Source organism: Plecotus auritus (genome assembly GCF_963455305.1).
Source record: "Plecotus auritus genome assembly, chromosome: 4".
NCBI lineage: Eukaryota > Metazoa > Chordata > Mammalia > Chiroptera > Vespertilionidae > Plecotus > Plecotus auritus.
This window is the reverse complement of record NC_137775.1, coordinates 167469801-167482411: the sequence shown is the minus strand read 5'-3', so window position 1 is coordinate 167482411 and position 12611 is coordinate 167469801. Positions and strand designations below refer to the sequence as shown.

At 43.1% G+C, this 12611-nt stretch overlaps 1 protein-coding gene across 3 annotated transcripts; it reads right to left on the bottom strand.

Annotated features, from left to right (window-relative positions):
• Positions 1-3512: 3512 nt before the first annotated feature.
• On the bottom strand, positions 3513-12411 carry TAC1 (tachykinin precursor 1). Of its 3 annotated transcripts, none has more exons than XM_080663791.1 (6): positions 12258-12411; positions 11729-11860; positions 10594-10690; positions 9366-9392; positions 7806-7859; positions 3513-4110 (listed from the first exon to the last, which is right to left on the bottom strand). In XM_080663791.1, the coding sequence occupies exons 2-6, from the start codon at positions 11849-11851 to the stop codon at positions 4061-4063; spliced, it is 351 nt and encodes a 116-aa protein (XP_080519917.1). In that variant the 5' UTR covers positions 11852-11860; positions 12258-12411; the 3' UTR covers positions 3513-4060. The 3 variants fall into 3 exon arrangements, with proteins under 3 accessions (XP_080519917.1, XP_080519916.1, XP_080519918.1); XM_080663790.1 differs by having other exon boundaries at positions 9366-9425; positions 12258-12387; XM_080663792.1 differs by lacking the exon at positions 7806-7859 and having other exon boundaries at positions 9366-9425; positions 12258-12386.
• Between the last annotated feature and the right edge of the window lie 200 nt (positions 12412-12611).

Genomic DNA, 12611 nt, shown 5'->3' with positions numbered 1-12611 from the left:
CCACACGCTGCTGCTGCTTCAGTGTGCCTATAAACAAAAACATTTTAGTGGCAAAAATATAGTGCAAATTTCCTCCCTGGCATTTTGGAGAGTGGCTAACAATGGCGATAGGGTCTCCTTTCCCTTCACTGAACACTTGCTGTGAGCTTTGCAGGCGCCCACACCCTCAGCTGGCCTCCAGTGGGCAATATCCACTGTTTATGTTAGTGTGTGATAGTCATGGATATAATACTATCATTGTCCAATTTTACTGATCAGGAAGGTAAGTTAGAGACTTGTCCATCATCAAGGCATTAGGTGATGAGCCGGCATTCAGACCTGAGCAGTTCAACTCTGAATCCCACACTCTTATCCAGACATTGTTCCTTCTTGTTATAATATCTATGCAGAAATATATATGCATATAGAATGCAGAAATATTGCTTTGTACCTAACAACACACCACATATGTTGTTTCATTTCACTAAATACACTGTCTCATTTTAAATGACGGCATAATATTCAGTTGTATCAATATACCAGAGTGCTTAATCAATCTCCTTGTTATATATTAATTTGCCTTGCTATATTCCCCTTAATATTTTTTACTAATCTTGACTCCTCTCATAGTATAAGGTCTGGCCCAAATATTTCCTGGAGCTTCATATCCTCACCTGTAAAATTAAGATGATGCTAATAATAATACTTCCTTATTGAGTGATTAAATATGTACAGTCATGTGGCACTTAATAATGGGGCTATGCTCTGAGAAATGCATTATTAGATTTCTTGTTGTTCAAATGCCATAGAGTGCCACTTATACAAGCCTAGATGGTATAGCCCAATAGGCTCTATGGTAGAGCTGTTCCAGAGGTACAAGCCTGTACAGCATGTTACTGTGCAAAACACCATGGGATTAAGTCAAGCACAAGAGAAAATGATGCAATCAACATATATGGTATACACAAGATTATGAGGCTGCTGCGGGTGTAACACGGCGTATGGTTTTACAGCAAACATTTTTATAAGTAGAAAGAGTACACTCTAAAGTAAGGATAAAAAGCATAGTATAGTAAGTACATAAACCAGTAACATAAGTTGTTTCTAATCATTATCAAGATCATGTACTGTATGTAATTGCATGTGCTATACTTTTATATGACTGGCAACACAGACTTGTTTACACCAGAATCACCCGAGTAGGTGAGTAAGGCAGTGCAGTATGTTATGACAGCTACGTAGTCACTCGGTGATAGGAATGTTTTAACTCCATCATGATTTTATGGGACCACAATGGTTTATGCAGTCCACGGTTGACCAACACATCCTTATATGCATAATGAAAGCTGTTATGATGATTATGATTATATATTACAACTAGAGGTCTGGTGAATGAAATTCATGTGGGGGATGGGGTGGTCCCACAGCCTGGCCTGCACCCTCTCCAATTTGGGACATTCCTCTCGCAATCCGGGACCGCTGGCTCCTAACCGCTCACCTGCCTGCCTGCCTGATTGCTCCTAACTGCCTCTGCCTGCTGGCATGATCGCCCCCTAACTGCTCCCCCCTCCTGGCCTGATTGCCCCTAACTGCTCCCTTCCCCCCCCCCCCCCCGCTGGCCTGATAGCCCCTCACTGCCCTCCCCTGCCAGCCTGATTGCCCCTAACTGCCCCCCCGTGCTGGCCTGATAGCCCCTAACTACCCCCCCCCCCCGCTGGCCTGATCACCCCTAATTGCCCTCCCCTGCCGGCCTGATCGCCCCTAACCGCCTCTGCCTCAGACCCCGCCACCATGGCTTTGTCTGGAAGGATGTCCGGTCTAATTAGCGTATTACCCTTTTATTAGTATAGATTATTGTTATTGTTAAATAAAAAATTTAACAATACAGTTGGGGAATGGGGCTCTAGATGACTGATTTTCTCCATTTTGCTTATACTGTATTTTGTCACATTTAAATGTATCTTATATAATAAAAGCCTAATATACTAAGTGTCTGGTTGACCTGTTGGCCATTCAAACAAAATCAAAGCATAATATGCTAATGATACGCTAAGGCCACTCAACTGCTCGCTATGACGTGCACTGATCACCAGGGGGCAGACACTCCGACCAGTAGGTTAGCTTGCTGCTGGGGTCCGGCTGATGGGGACTGAGTGAGATGGGCCGGACACACCCTGGAGCCCTCCTGCAGTCCCTCCCTGGCTTGCCAACCTCCCGTGTCCCTCCCTGGTCCCAGTCATGCACCTGTGGGGTACCTTGGCCTGGCCTGCACCCTCTTGCAATCCGGGACCCCTCAGGGGATATCAGAGAGCTGGTTTCGGCCCAATCCCACAGGCCAGGCCAAGGGACCCCATTGGTGTATGAATTTGTGCACTGGGCCTCTAGTTGTATTATAAGGAAAATGAACTTGTTGGAATTTTTTAAATTTAAAACAAGTTATTCATTTAAGGACAGAAAGGTTAAAATGTGTTTTAGCTTCCCAGTCCCACAGGTGGTTTTAACACTGATCCAGGCTAACCTCTTGGCGTTTGATTACACTGAACCATGCTTATACCTAGTTGTTTTTACCACGTCAGTATCTTACATTCTCTGTGCAATCAGAAAACAGTTCCAAAGATACTTATTAATACGTCCCCTTAAATAAATATATGAGAGCCCCCCTCTGTATGTATTCCCAATGCCCGTGTTTTTGCTGGAGAGTGCTGTGGGTGTTAGCAATTCCCAGGCTCTCCTTAGACATGCTGGGAAAGGGCTTTTGCCTTTGTTATGGGATGATATCATGTTACCAGCCCTTCCCCCCATCTTTCTATCATCTTCTGATGACCTTTGTGAGCGTTTCATTGGATGTCTTCATTCTAGTGAGATTCACACACTGGGGAACTCATACCTGGGACCAAAGCAGGGCTGAAATGGTAGTGTGCACTGCTGTGTTACCCAACAAGGAAATAACGAGGGAAATGCATCTTCCAAGTAGATCAGTATCCTCTTTGTAAAAGGGAATCATAGGCATGTATAAACAGAACTTAGCCTTTACTCTTTGGATTCCAAAATGGAATTGTTTTCTCTATGAATGATATGCCAAATGACTGAGCCATAAAGAAAAACACACAGTGTGTGTGTGTGTGTGTGTGTGAGAGAGAGAGAGAGAGAGAGAGAGAGACTGAGATTACATTTTAGTCGTTTTCTTTAAGAAAAAGAAATTTTGCCCTAGCCAGTTTGGCTCAGTGGATAAAGTGTAGGCCTGTGGACTGAATGGTCTGAGTCCTATCTCCAGCCCTGGTCAGGGCACATGCCAGAGGCAACCAGTCAATGTGTCTCTCTCACATCAATGTTTCTCTCTTTCTGTCTCTCCCTCTCCCTTCCACTTTATCTATTAAATCAATGGAAAAAATATCCTCTGGTTAACAAACAACAACAAAAAAAATAGTAAATTTATGTTTCATTATTTGTCAGCCAAGCAGCTTTGCACATATTTCATCTACTAAAAGAATGGTTGCTTGATTTGACCTAAATGTTAACGAAAGAATAGCCAATTCTTTCAAGGTATTTCTTCTTTTATTTAAAATGTCAACTATCACAACACATTACACAATGAAATGATGACCTTAGAATCACATTAAAACTTTTTAAAACATTTCTATATAGTCACAAAACATAAAACATGCTTCAGGGATACAAATATAGTTTGTACATTTTCACCATAAAAACAAACGGAGAAGCACAGGCCTATCTGTGAACTTCCTTTCTTTCAGCAGGAGCTGATGTGATTACTTCGAGGGAACAAAAATGATTTCTTTCTTCGGAGCCGATATTGTTGACAGGTCTTTACAACTTCATTGAACACTGTGCTTTGTTAAGAAATTACTACTGATTCTATTTCTGAGGGAATCATCATATTAGAATTATAACACCCTTTTACAACACATTTTGGCACAATATGAAAAATAAACACTTTGTTGAGTTTTTAACTCAAAACAATTGTTATTATTAAATAAATAATTATTCCGCATAGTGCATTTCTCATTTTTTACCTTTTATTGACCATTGACACAAATGAAGCTCGGTAAACACATTAGGTAGTTTATTTACGTCTTCTTTCATAATTCTGCATCGCATCCCTTTCGTAAGCCACTGAGAACAAAGAGTAGAGAAAGGGTTCTTTAAGAGGATGCACTGAGGGAATGAAAGTTCCAGGCACACATAATGACTTTGTGAGCCATGCATAATGACTATTTCCCTCCGTTGAAATATTTCCAAGAGGTTTATTTGCACATCTTCCAATCTTGCCTCAGTTTCTATCCTGACAGGAAGTGACCTAACCACAGAATTAATGGTAACTTTAGTCGACTGTCATATACTTGGTTCCCCAAAAGCATACTTCCACAATATATGGCAGTGTTGATTCTCAGCAGCGTTCTCAAACAGTGGCAGACACCCCAGGTGATTTATAGAAAGGACAGTGCCTAAATTAACCAGGAACAGTCATTGGATGAAAGCAAAATGTGAAACTTATTCTAGGACAGAATCAACAAACTATAGGCCCTGGGCCAAATCCAGCCCACCACCTTTTCTTTTAAATAACATTTGACTAGAACATGGCGCCAGCCATTCATTTATGTATTGTCTATGGCCACTTTAGCATTACAATGGCAGATATGAGTAGTTGTTATAGAGACTGTGTGGCTCACAAAGTCTAAAATGTTTACTGTGTGGCTCTTCAGAGAAAAAGTTTGCTGATTCTCGATACAGGGATAACTTATGCTGTGAGGGTCTCTTCCTGTCTCGTGGGTGCCTCCCAATGTCCTTGAGACTAGAAACAGCCTCACAGTCTGTAGGTAGGGCTTATGTGCCATCTAAATACAACACAATTTAACTTACCTCCTAGCACCCTAATGTCCTGTGAAAGGTTAATAACTGTTTTTAAAAGGACTTACCATATACCTAGCAAGTAATTTAAGTACATTGACTATCTGGACTTAAAAAAGCCAAAATTAAACATAACATAATATAACATAATATATATATGTTGTAATGTGATATATTGTATACTAGTACAATTTCAAAGGGGTCTGTAACCACAAAAGGGTAAAGATCAGACTGATATGATCAAAATACTTAAGTATACTTTTCATCATTTTAACTAACCCTTTATACACTTAGATTTACATCATAGAGAACTACTATGCTTTTAAAAATTCAGTATGCCCTGTTTAAAATATTACATTTAAATAGAAATAGCAGAAATCACTGGGAAAGATATGTAGAACCCCTGGGTGTTACTGAAAACACTTTTCCCAATGAGAAGGATCTGTCGAGAGAGAAGGGAAGTCCAGTGTCCAGTCATCACTTCCCCTCAACACGGGGCAAACGAGCTTTAGCAGCCCACGGTCCTGTAAGTGAGGTTGACAACACACGGATTGTTTTATGTCAGTCATGTATGCATTTCTGGGGTAGAATAGGCTGAGCCCCAAACTGGGCAGTTCTGAAGGAAGGAAACAGTTCATGCCTCACCCTGGCGTGCGCATAGGAGGAAGATAACTGACACAGGCTCACTTCCTGGCCAGCTTCAGGTGACATGACGCTGTTCCTCAGAGAAGTGAGGTGAATGCTAACGTGAACTAACCAAAGACAGGTCAGTGGGTTAGCTGGAACGTAACGTTCTCCTAACTTCAAGCAGAGTTTCTTACCAGGTCCTTGCACCCTCTGAAGCCCTAGGTAAACTTCTGTGTGTCTGAGATGAGGAGCGTTTCTCTGGGAAGGGGGTTTCTAGATTTTTCTAGCTTGTCAAAGGGGTTTGTGACCACAAAAGGCTGTAGAAGCCTATAATAACTTTACCTCAACTGAGTTTATGAAAAGATCTCTGACTGAGTGTGGATTACTTTTTTGCCCACTTTTTCCCTTTTATATTTCTTAACTAAAGTGGAGGAACAAAGGTTTATTCATAAATTAATTGAGATTCATTACAGTGATTCTATTTATTACTTATAATACATTATTACTTTTGGTGCATTTAATCTGTTCTCAATTGTATAGTACCTATATTATTTGTGCAGTTAAGCATGTTCTAAAACTTGTATCCATTCTGGAAATGGAGAGTTGAAGTCTAATATGATTATCATGAAAACCACATTTATATAGGGACTACTGATACAAATTCTAGTGGCTTAAATTTATATTCCATTTCCAAAAGCCAGGAGATAGTGTATATTAATAAAACAATTTTAATTTTTTATTAGGCAGATTGGTAGTGTCTTTAAAATTTAACCTTGAGCAACCCCAACATTACTGATGAAGAAATACAAACATAGTCGTCTAAATTTGGAAAGTAGAGAACCAATATAAATACTAGCAGACACCATTTTTACATGACTTTCCAGAAAAATAGGAATTAAACCAGCATACCTTAGCTACAGATTTTCTAGAAATTAGAAATATTCTAGATGGATATGACAGCTGCTGATTACTTTCTAATTAATTATATGGTTAGTATTTTAATTCCACTTTTATTCCATGTGCAATGAAGAGAATTTGAATAGTTTTCCCAAGGAACCCAAACTAGGGACTGTAAGGCCTACAATGTGCATAACAACAAGCCAGTCTTATGAAAATGCCATAGGGGTTATTTGACCTTGGAAATACAGTGATGAGTGAGTTTTCAGATATAAGCATGTGGCTTTTACATAGAAAATAAAAACAAAAGAGAAGAAAGGAAGCATGCAGCCTTTACAGCAAGTGAAAGAGTTGTCCAGAATTAAAATGGGTTTTGAGGAGAATTGTGGCATCCCTTCTTTCTGAGGGCTTTGTAGGCAAGACTGATTGTGTGTATCTCTAGGACCGTGGTCGGCAAACTGCGAGCCACATGCGGCTCTTTGGCCCCTTGAGTGTGGCTCTTCCACAAAATACTACACCCTGGGCAAGTCTATTTTGAAGAAGTGGCATTAGAAGAAGTTTAAGTTTAAAAAATTTGGCTCTCAAAAGAAATTTCAATCGTTGTACTGTTGATATTTGGCTCTGTTGACTAATGAGTTTGCCAACCACTGCTCTAGGATGATTTAATTATGTTCCTTTGTGAAGGCATGGGAATGGACTATAAAACTCTCAAACGTCCATCGAGATGTTTTAGAGTTTGAGTTTCTATAACTTCATGAAGAGCAAGTAATTTGTATAAATAAATTTATTTTGTTTCTTTGTTTTTGTGTTGGAAAACTACCAGGTGTGATGTCTTGTAAGACTTGTAAATTGCCTTAGTAACAAGTGAAAATTGGTCTTATTTTCTGCATTCCCCATACCCTTAGTTCAGTAAGGTTAAATGTGACAGATATAAGGGAAAGAGTATTAGACTAGCCCAGTGGTCGGCAAACTCATTAGTCAACAGAGCCAAATATCAACAATACAACGATTGAAATTTCTTTTGTGAGCCAAATTTTTTAAACTTAAACTTCTTCTAACACCACTTCTTCAAAATAGATTTGCCCAGGCCGTGGTATTTTGTGGAAGAGCCACACTCAAGGGGCCAAAGAGCCGCGTGTGGCTCGCGAGCCGCAGTTTGCCGACCACGGAACTAGCCCAAAGATTTAGGTTAGGTAATAATTAAATGGGGCAGACACTGGTAAGGCGGTGGTTTGAGAGAGATTGATATTGTGGAGATATTAACTTAGCTATAAACCCATTCTCAGATTTATTTATGAAAATTAGAATTTTTCACCATAAATACTTATTTTAAGTTCATTATTCCTTTTAAATAATTTGAAAACTATGCCTTAGAAAGAAAATAATGTAAGTAGATTTAAAATACTGTCTATTTTCAGTCATGATTTTATACATACCAGAATTTAAAGCTCTTTTGCCCATTAGTCCATAAAAGGCATCTGTTCTATGTCCTGGAAAAATACATTTAGGGGTATTTTAACATGTATATCTTTGAGGAAATAAACTATTATAACTAGTATCAAAAAAAGCAAGCTTCTAAATGTATTCTCATATAATAAATATGTGTCTATATCAAGTTTTGGTGAGTCAGAAAAAACTCTTAATAATTCTTATAAATGACACTAAAATACTAAATGAAATACTCAATTCTACATCTAAATATTAGCAAGTACCCCTTATTCATATTATATTTTATTTGTTTACATATACAAACTTTTAAATATTGTTGCTATTGAAGCTAGCTTTGATTTTTAGGAAGTTGATTTCACATTTGTGTGACAGGGAAATATCCAAACCTATTTCCTCTAGTTACTGAATAGATTGTATTTCTCAGGAACTGAGCCTTAGTTAAGTCAGATCCCTACACCTGATAATTGCAAACTTCTCAAAGGTTACTCTTTCTATTTTATTGGATTTTAAATAATACTCCTTTTGAAAAGTATGTCAGTTTTGACATTCATAGAGTGCATTTATTTTCATTACATAGAATTCTGCTGTATATAATTCCCTTGAAAGCCAACTCCTTAGAAAGTAAATATGAATGATTTATTTAGTGTCAAGATGGAGCCTCTGGAAAAGATGACTTTCACTAGAGCGAGAGAATGTCCCTTGGTTTGCTAGTTGAAAATAGGGCTGCTCTCTTAATGTGGCCTACTCTGCCACCCAGGGCACCGAAACCCAAGCTAGCAACTAAGTGCACAGTACAATTAAGATGGACCCCTGGGACTGCCTGTCAACACTGGTTCCATTAACTGGGAAACTGGGACCTAATGACTATCAAGTGTCACAATTTTACCATCTTCACTGCCCTAAGAAATGTCCACTGCGCTTTGATAGATTGAGGTTTCCCGTTCAGTTATGAAATAAAAAACCGGCATTTCTACCTTTACCTTTAGTAAGGATTATCTACTCAGACTTTCACTGGAGCCCCTTGGCTGCTGAATTACCATTATAAGTGACATCATTATGGCATCCAGCATACTCAACTGAGTTAGGAGATACCTATAAATATTTGGTTTTGGTTTTGGTTTGCAGTGGAAGTGGTGCTTGTGGGGTGTCGAGGGATAATGTGTGGTGGATTTTTACCCCAGGATTAAAATTCTGAGCTAAACTGACAATTTGTAAGAGTTAAAGGGGTTTGGGGGGGCAGCTTAAAACAACAACAAATATTTATTATCTCACACTGTCTGTGGGTCAGAAATTCAGCAGCAGTTTAGCTGGGAGTTAAAGGATTTTTAACCTAATGTATCATTTTGGAAAGTATGATATGTCTAAACCCATAGAGCTTTAAACAATCATGTTCTGGATGAAATATAATGCATCTCTTCCATTGGTATATTGTCATAATTAAACACATTAAGCCCAAACATATAACAGGAAATAAGATAAGGTATTATATAAAGTGGAATTCAATCAACATTTGTATTTGATAAATGTCAAAATAATTTTGAACTTACTTTTTTTATTAAAGAACTGGGCATGTCCTGTAAGAAAGACAACAACAGGAATCGCCTTACCTTATAAGGAAAAATATAAATTGAGGTTTAAAATATGTAACATTTCCCATTCATATACTACCTGAGGACTATAGCAGAAGCACAAATTATTGATAATATAAACAAAATGTTAATAGAAAACAATTTTTAAGTGCTTTTTATGGGTCACAGATTCCAATCCAGGACTGTGAGACTCCCGAGGCCTGGTAGTAACTGTTAGGCAATGCCACATCTGTTTCCCTTATAAGAAGCACATATTCAACAACATAAACTGATGAACAAAAATAGATCCAGAGACACAGAAGCATCAAACATAACTTCAGACCTCAGAGGGATGGCAGGGGAGGGAGGGGGTAAGAGATCAACCAAAGGACTTGTATGCATGCATATAAGCATAACCAACAGACACAGACATAGTAGGGGGGGTGAGGGCATGTGCTGGGGAGGTGGGAGTGGCAGGGGAGAGGTCAATGGGGGAAAAAGGAGACATGTGTAATACTTTCAACAATAAAGAATTTTTTTTTAAAAAAGCACATATTCAAGGAGTGCCACCCATTGATGCTCAGAAGAGGAAGAGAGATGCAAATACATCTCTTCATTAAACAGGCATAATCAAGAATCTGTATTTCAGCCCATAAAAGACTTTTTCACTGTCCTAAATGTGCACTCACAGTAGTAAAATAAAGATATATAGAAACGTTTACCATAAAGAGCCTTTAATAGGGCCACTTGTTTTATAACTGAGGCATTTACTTAGAAACAACTGACTGACTTTTTACAGGGTCCACTGATGATACGATGATTTCAAGTAAACTGAATATTTCTATCAGGAGACAGGGAGCAGTTTATAATCAACTTCCATATGCGCTTAGAGCATTCCCAGTACTACCTCTTGGAAGCCCCGTGCCCCCTCCTGCTTTGTCAGTTCGGATCTTTAGTCCAGGGAGCTAAGGTTGGGTCCTGTCCTTGGTGGTTTAGGTCTAACACTGAGGGGTGCCAAACGGATGCCTCCCTCCTTCTGCGGGCACGTGCTGTGCGTGTGTTAGGGGGGTGAGGGAGATTTAGCACTCCTTTTAGGCTGGACATCTCTACTCAAAGAGCAAGAGAAACTCTGGGTGCTCTGAGAATGAGCGAGCAGACCGGGTGGGTGGCCCTCAGAGACAGAGAGAGGGATGGCTGCCCATCTCACCAGCATCCCGTTTGCCCATCAATCCGAAGAACTGCTGAGGCTTGGGTCTCCGGGCGATTCTCTGTAGAAGATGCTCAAAGGGCTCAGCCAACTCCTCCTGGGGGAACAGACATATGGACAAACCCGGGTGTAGCAGTCAGTGCGAGGCTCCCAAAAACCCGAGTCATTCCCGGGGCGCGCTCCAGCCATGGGCGAACCGTGGCGGTGGGACCCCGCCGGCCAGGGCTGGGGAGCCAGCTCCGCAGGGAGACGAGAGCAGGCCGGGCTTCCCCCGCTGGGGCTGAGTGGGGTCCGTGGCAGGTCGCTCCCTACCTCCACCCCACCCCGCGGAACTCGTGTCCAGCGCCACTGCCTCCCCCAAGTCCCTGCATGTTACCAGGAGGTGAAGTCTCCGAGCCCCGCGCTTTCTGCTCTTTGCTCCCAGCCTGGGGACCCTCACTCAGAGAGCCACCTGACTTAGCCCCATCTCGGGCGGATTTGGAGACGCCTCATCACCCTAAAGGCACACAGGTGTTGCCGGGGCGGGGCAGGGTGACGACGCTTTGCTAGCAACCTGCGTGGCGCCCCTTGCACTGTTCCCGGGAGGCGCGCTCCCTTGCGCCAACAGCCTGCGAGCCAGGTAGAGGGAAACTTGGGCTGCCTTCTCGAGTCCGCAAAATCAATGTCGCGGCAGGAAGTTAGCTTTCCATCCACCCCTGTCCCCAGCAGCTCGCCCCTTGCCCCCGCTTCTGCCAGGGTCCTGCGTGCCCTCCTCCGCCCCTGCCCAGCGTTTCCAAACGCCAGGTCCTTTCGGCTGGACTAGGGTCCCCGAAATCCCCATTACCCGGGGGTGAAACCTTGTGAGGTGCGCAGCCTGGTGAGGACCCCGGGCTCATCACGGAGGGCATTATTGCTCCAGTGAGTTCCCGAGACCGGCGTGCCGCCCTCGGGAGCAAAGTTGGTGGTGGGCACAGCCCCTGGCCCGGGACCTCGGGGGTGGCGTCCTGTACATCTTCGCGCACGCCTCCGCGGCCACTGGCCTCACTGGTCGCGGTCGCCGTGCCCGCCAGGCTCACTGGGGCGCTCTCTCGAGGGACAGTGACAGCTCCCCGAGCTCGGGAGGAACCACGAGGACCAGCTGGGGCCCGGGACTCACCTTGATCTGGTCGCTGTCGGACCAGTCGGACCAATAATTCAGACCATCGTCGGCTCTGATTTCTTCTGCCAACAGTTGAGTGGAGATGAGAAAAAAGACGGCCAAGGCCAGGAGGATTTTCATGCTGGATTTCTGGGAAGGGCAGGGAGAAGAGACCGTGGAGGGGAAAATTACATACATTGGGGGTGGCTACCTAAGACTTGGGGCAGCAACACTGTCTGCCCCACAACGGAACCAAGATTAAAAGCCTGTACCATTTAGGAAAGAGAATCAGTCCCAAAGCTTCTCCAATCCCCTTCTCTCCGGACCCCAGCCCTACCAGCCCCCAACCTGCCCACCAATCCACACTTCCAAGCCAGGAGGCTCTGCAGGTGGAAGACAAAGAGGGGCACGGGCAATCGGGTTACACGTCTCCCCGCCGTCCTCCGCTGTCCCCCCACTGCCCCTTGCCCCAGCCAGCCCACCCAGCGGGTCCACTTCGGCGCTTTGCCCGGCGCGGAAAGGCCCCTGCCGGGGCGCAGGCACTTACTGCGGCGGGCAGACCCGCTGACCCGCAGGGACCCTGTGACCGGTCTGAGCGCACGCCCCGCGCTCCGCGCTCTCGGTGCCGCGACGGTGGAGGGAGGAGGTCCAGTGCGCTTTCCGCCTGCCTGGTGCCGCGCAGTATTTATCCGCGGCTCGACGCGCCTCGAGACCCACGTGACACGCTCCCCACGCGACTTTCTGCTCAATATTTAATTAGCCGCCTCCTCTCCTCTCGCTTGCGTCTGATGGAGAGTTTCCGAGACGGTAACCCGTCGGTGCCCATAATATCTGGACCCAATTGGGTTCGAAATGACGCAATTTTAGGAAAATCGGGATCTCGCCATCCAATCCCCAGCTG

What these genes read in the sequence shown, in the direction of transcription:
- TAC1 (XM_080663790.1), bottom strand. Translation starts at nt 11,851, where the DNA reads ATGAAAATCCTCCTGGCCTTGGCCGTCTTTTTTCTCATCTCCACTCAA. An exon ending in GATGGGCAAACGGGATGCTG is followed by an intron (nt 9,426 to 10,593) that starts GTGAGATGGGCA and finishes TTTCCTTATAAG; the next exon opens with GTAAGGCGATTCCTGTTGTT. An exon ending in CAAAAGAGCTTTAAATTCTG is followed by an intron (nt 4,111 to 7,805) that starts GTATGTATAAAA and finishes CTTTGTTCTCAG; the next exon opens with TGGCTTACGAAAGGGATGCG.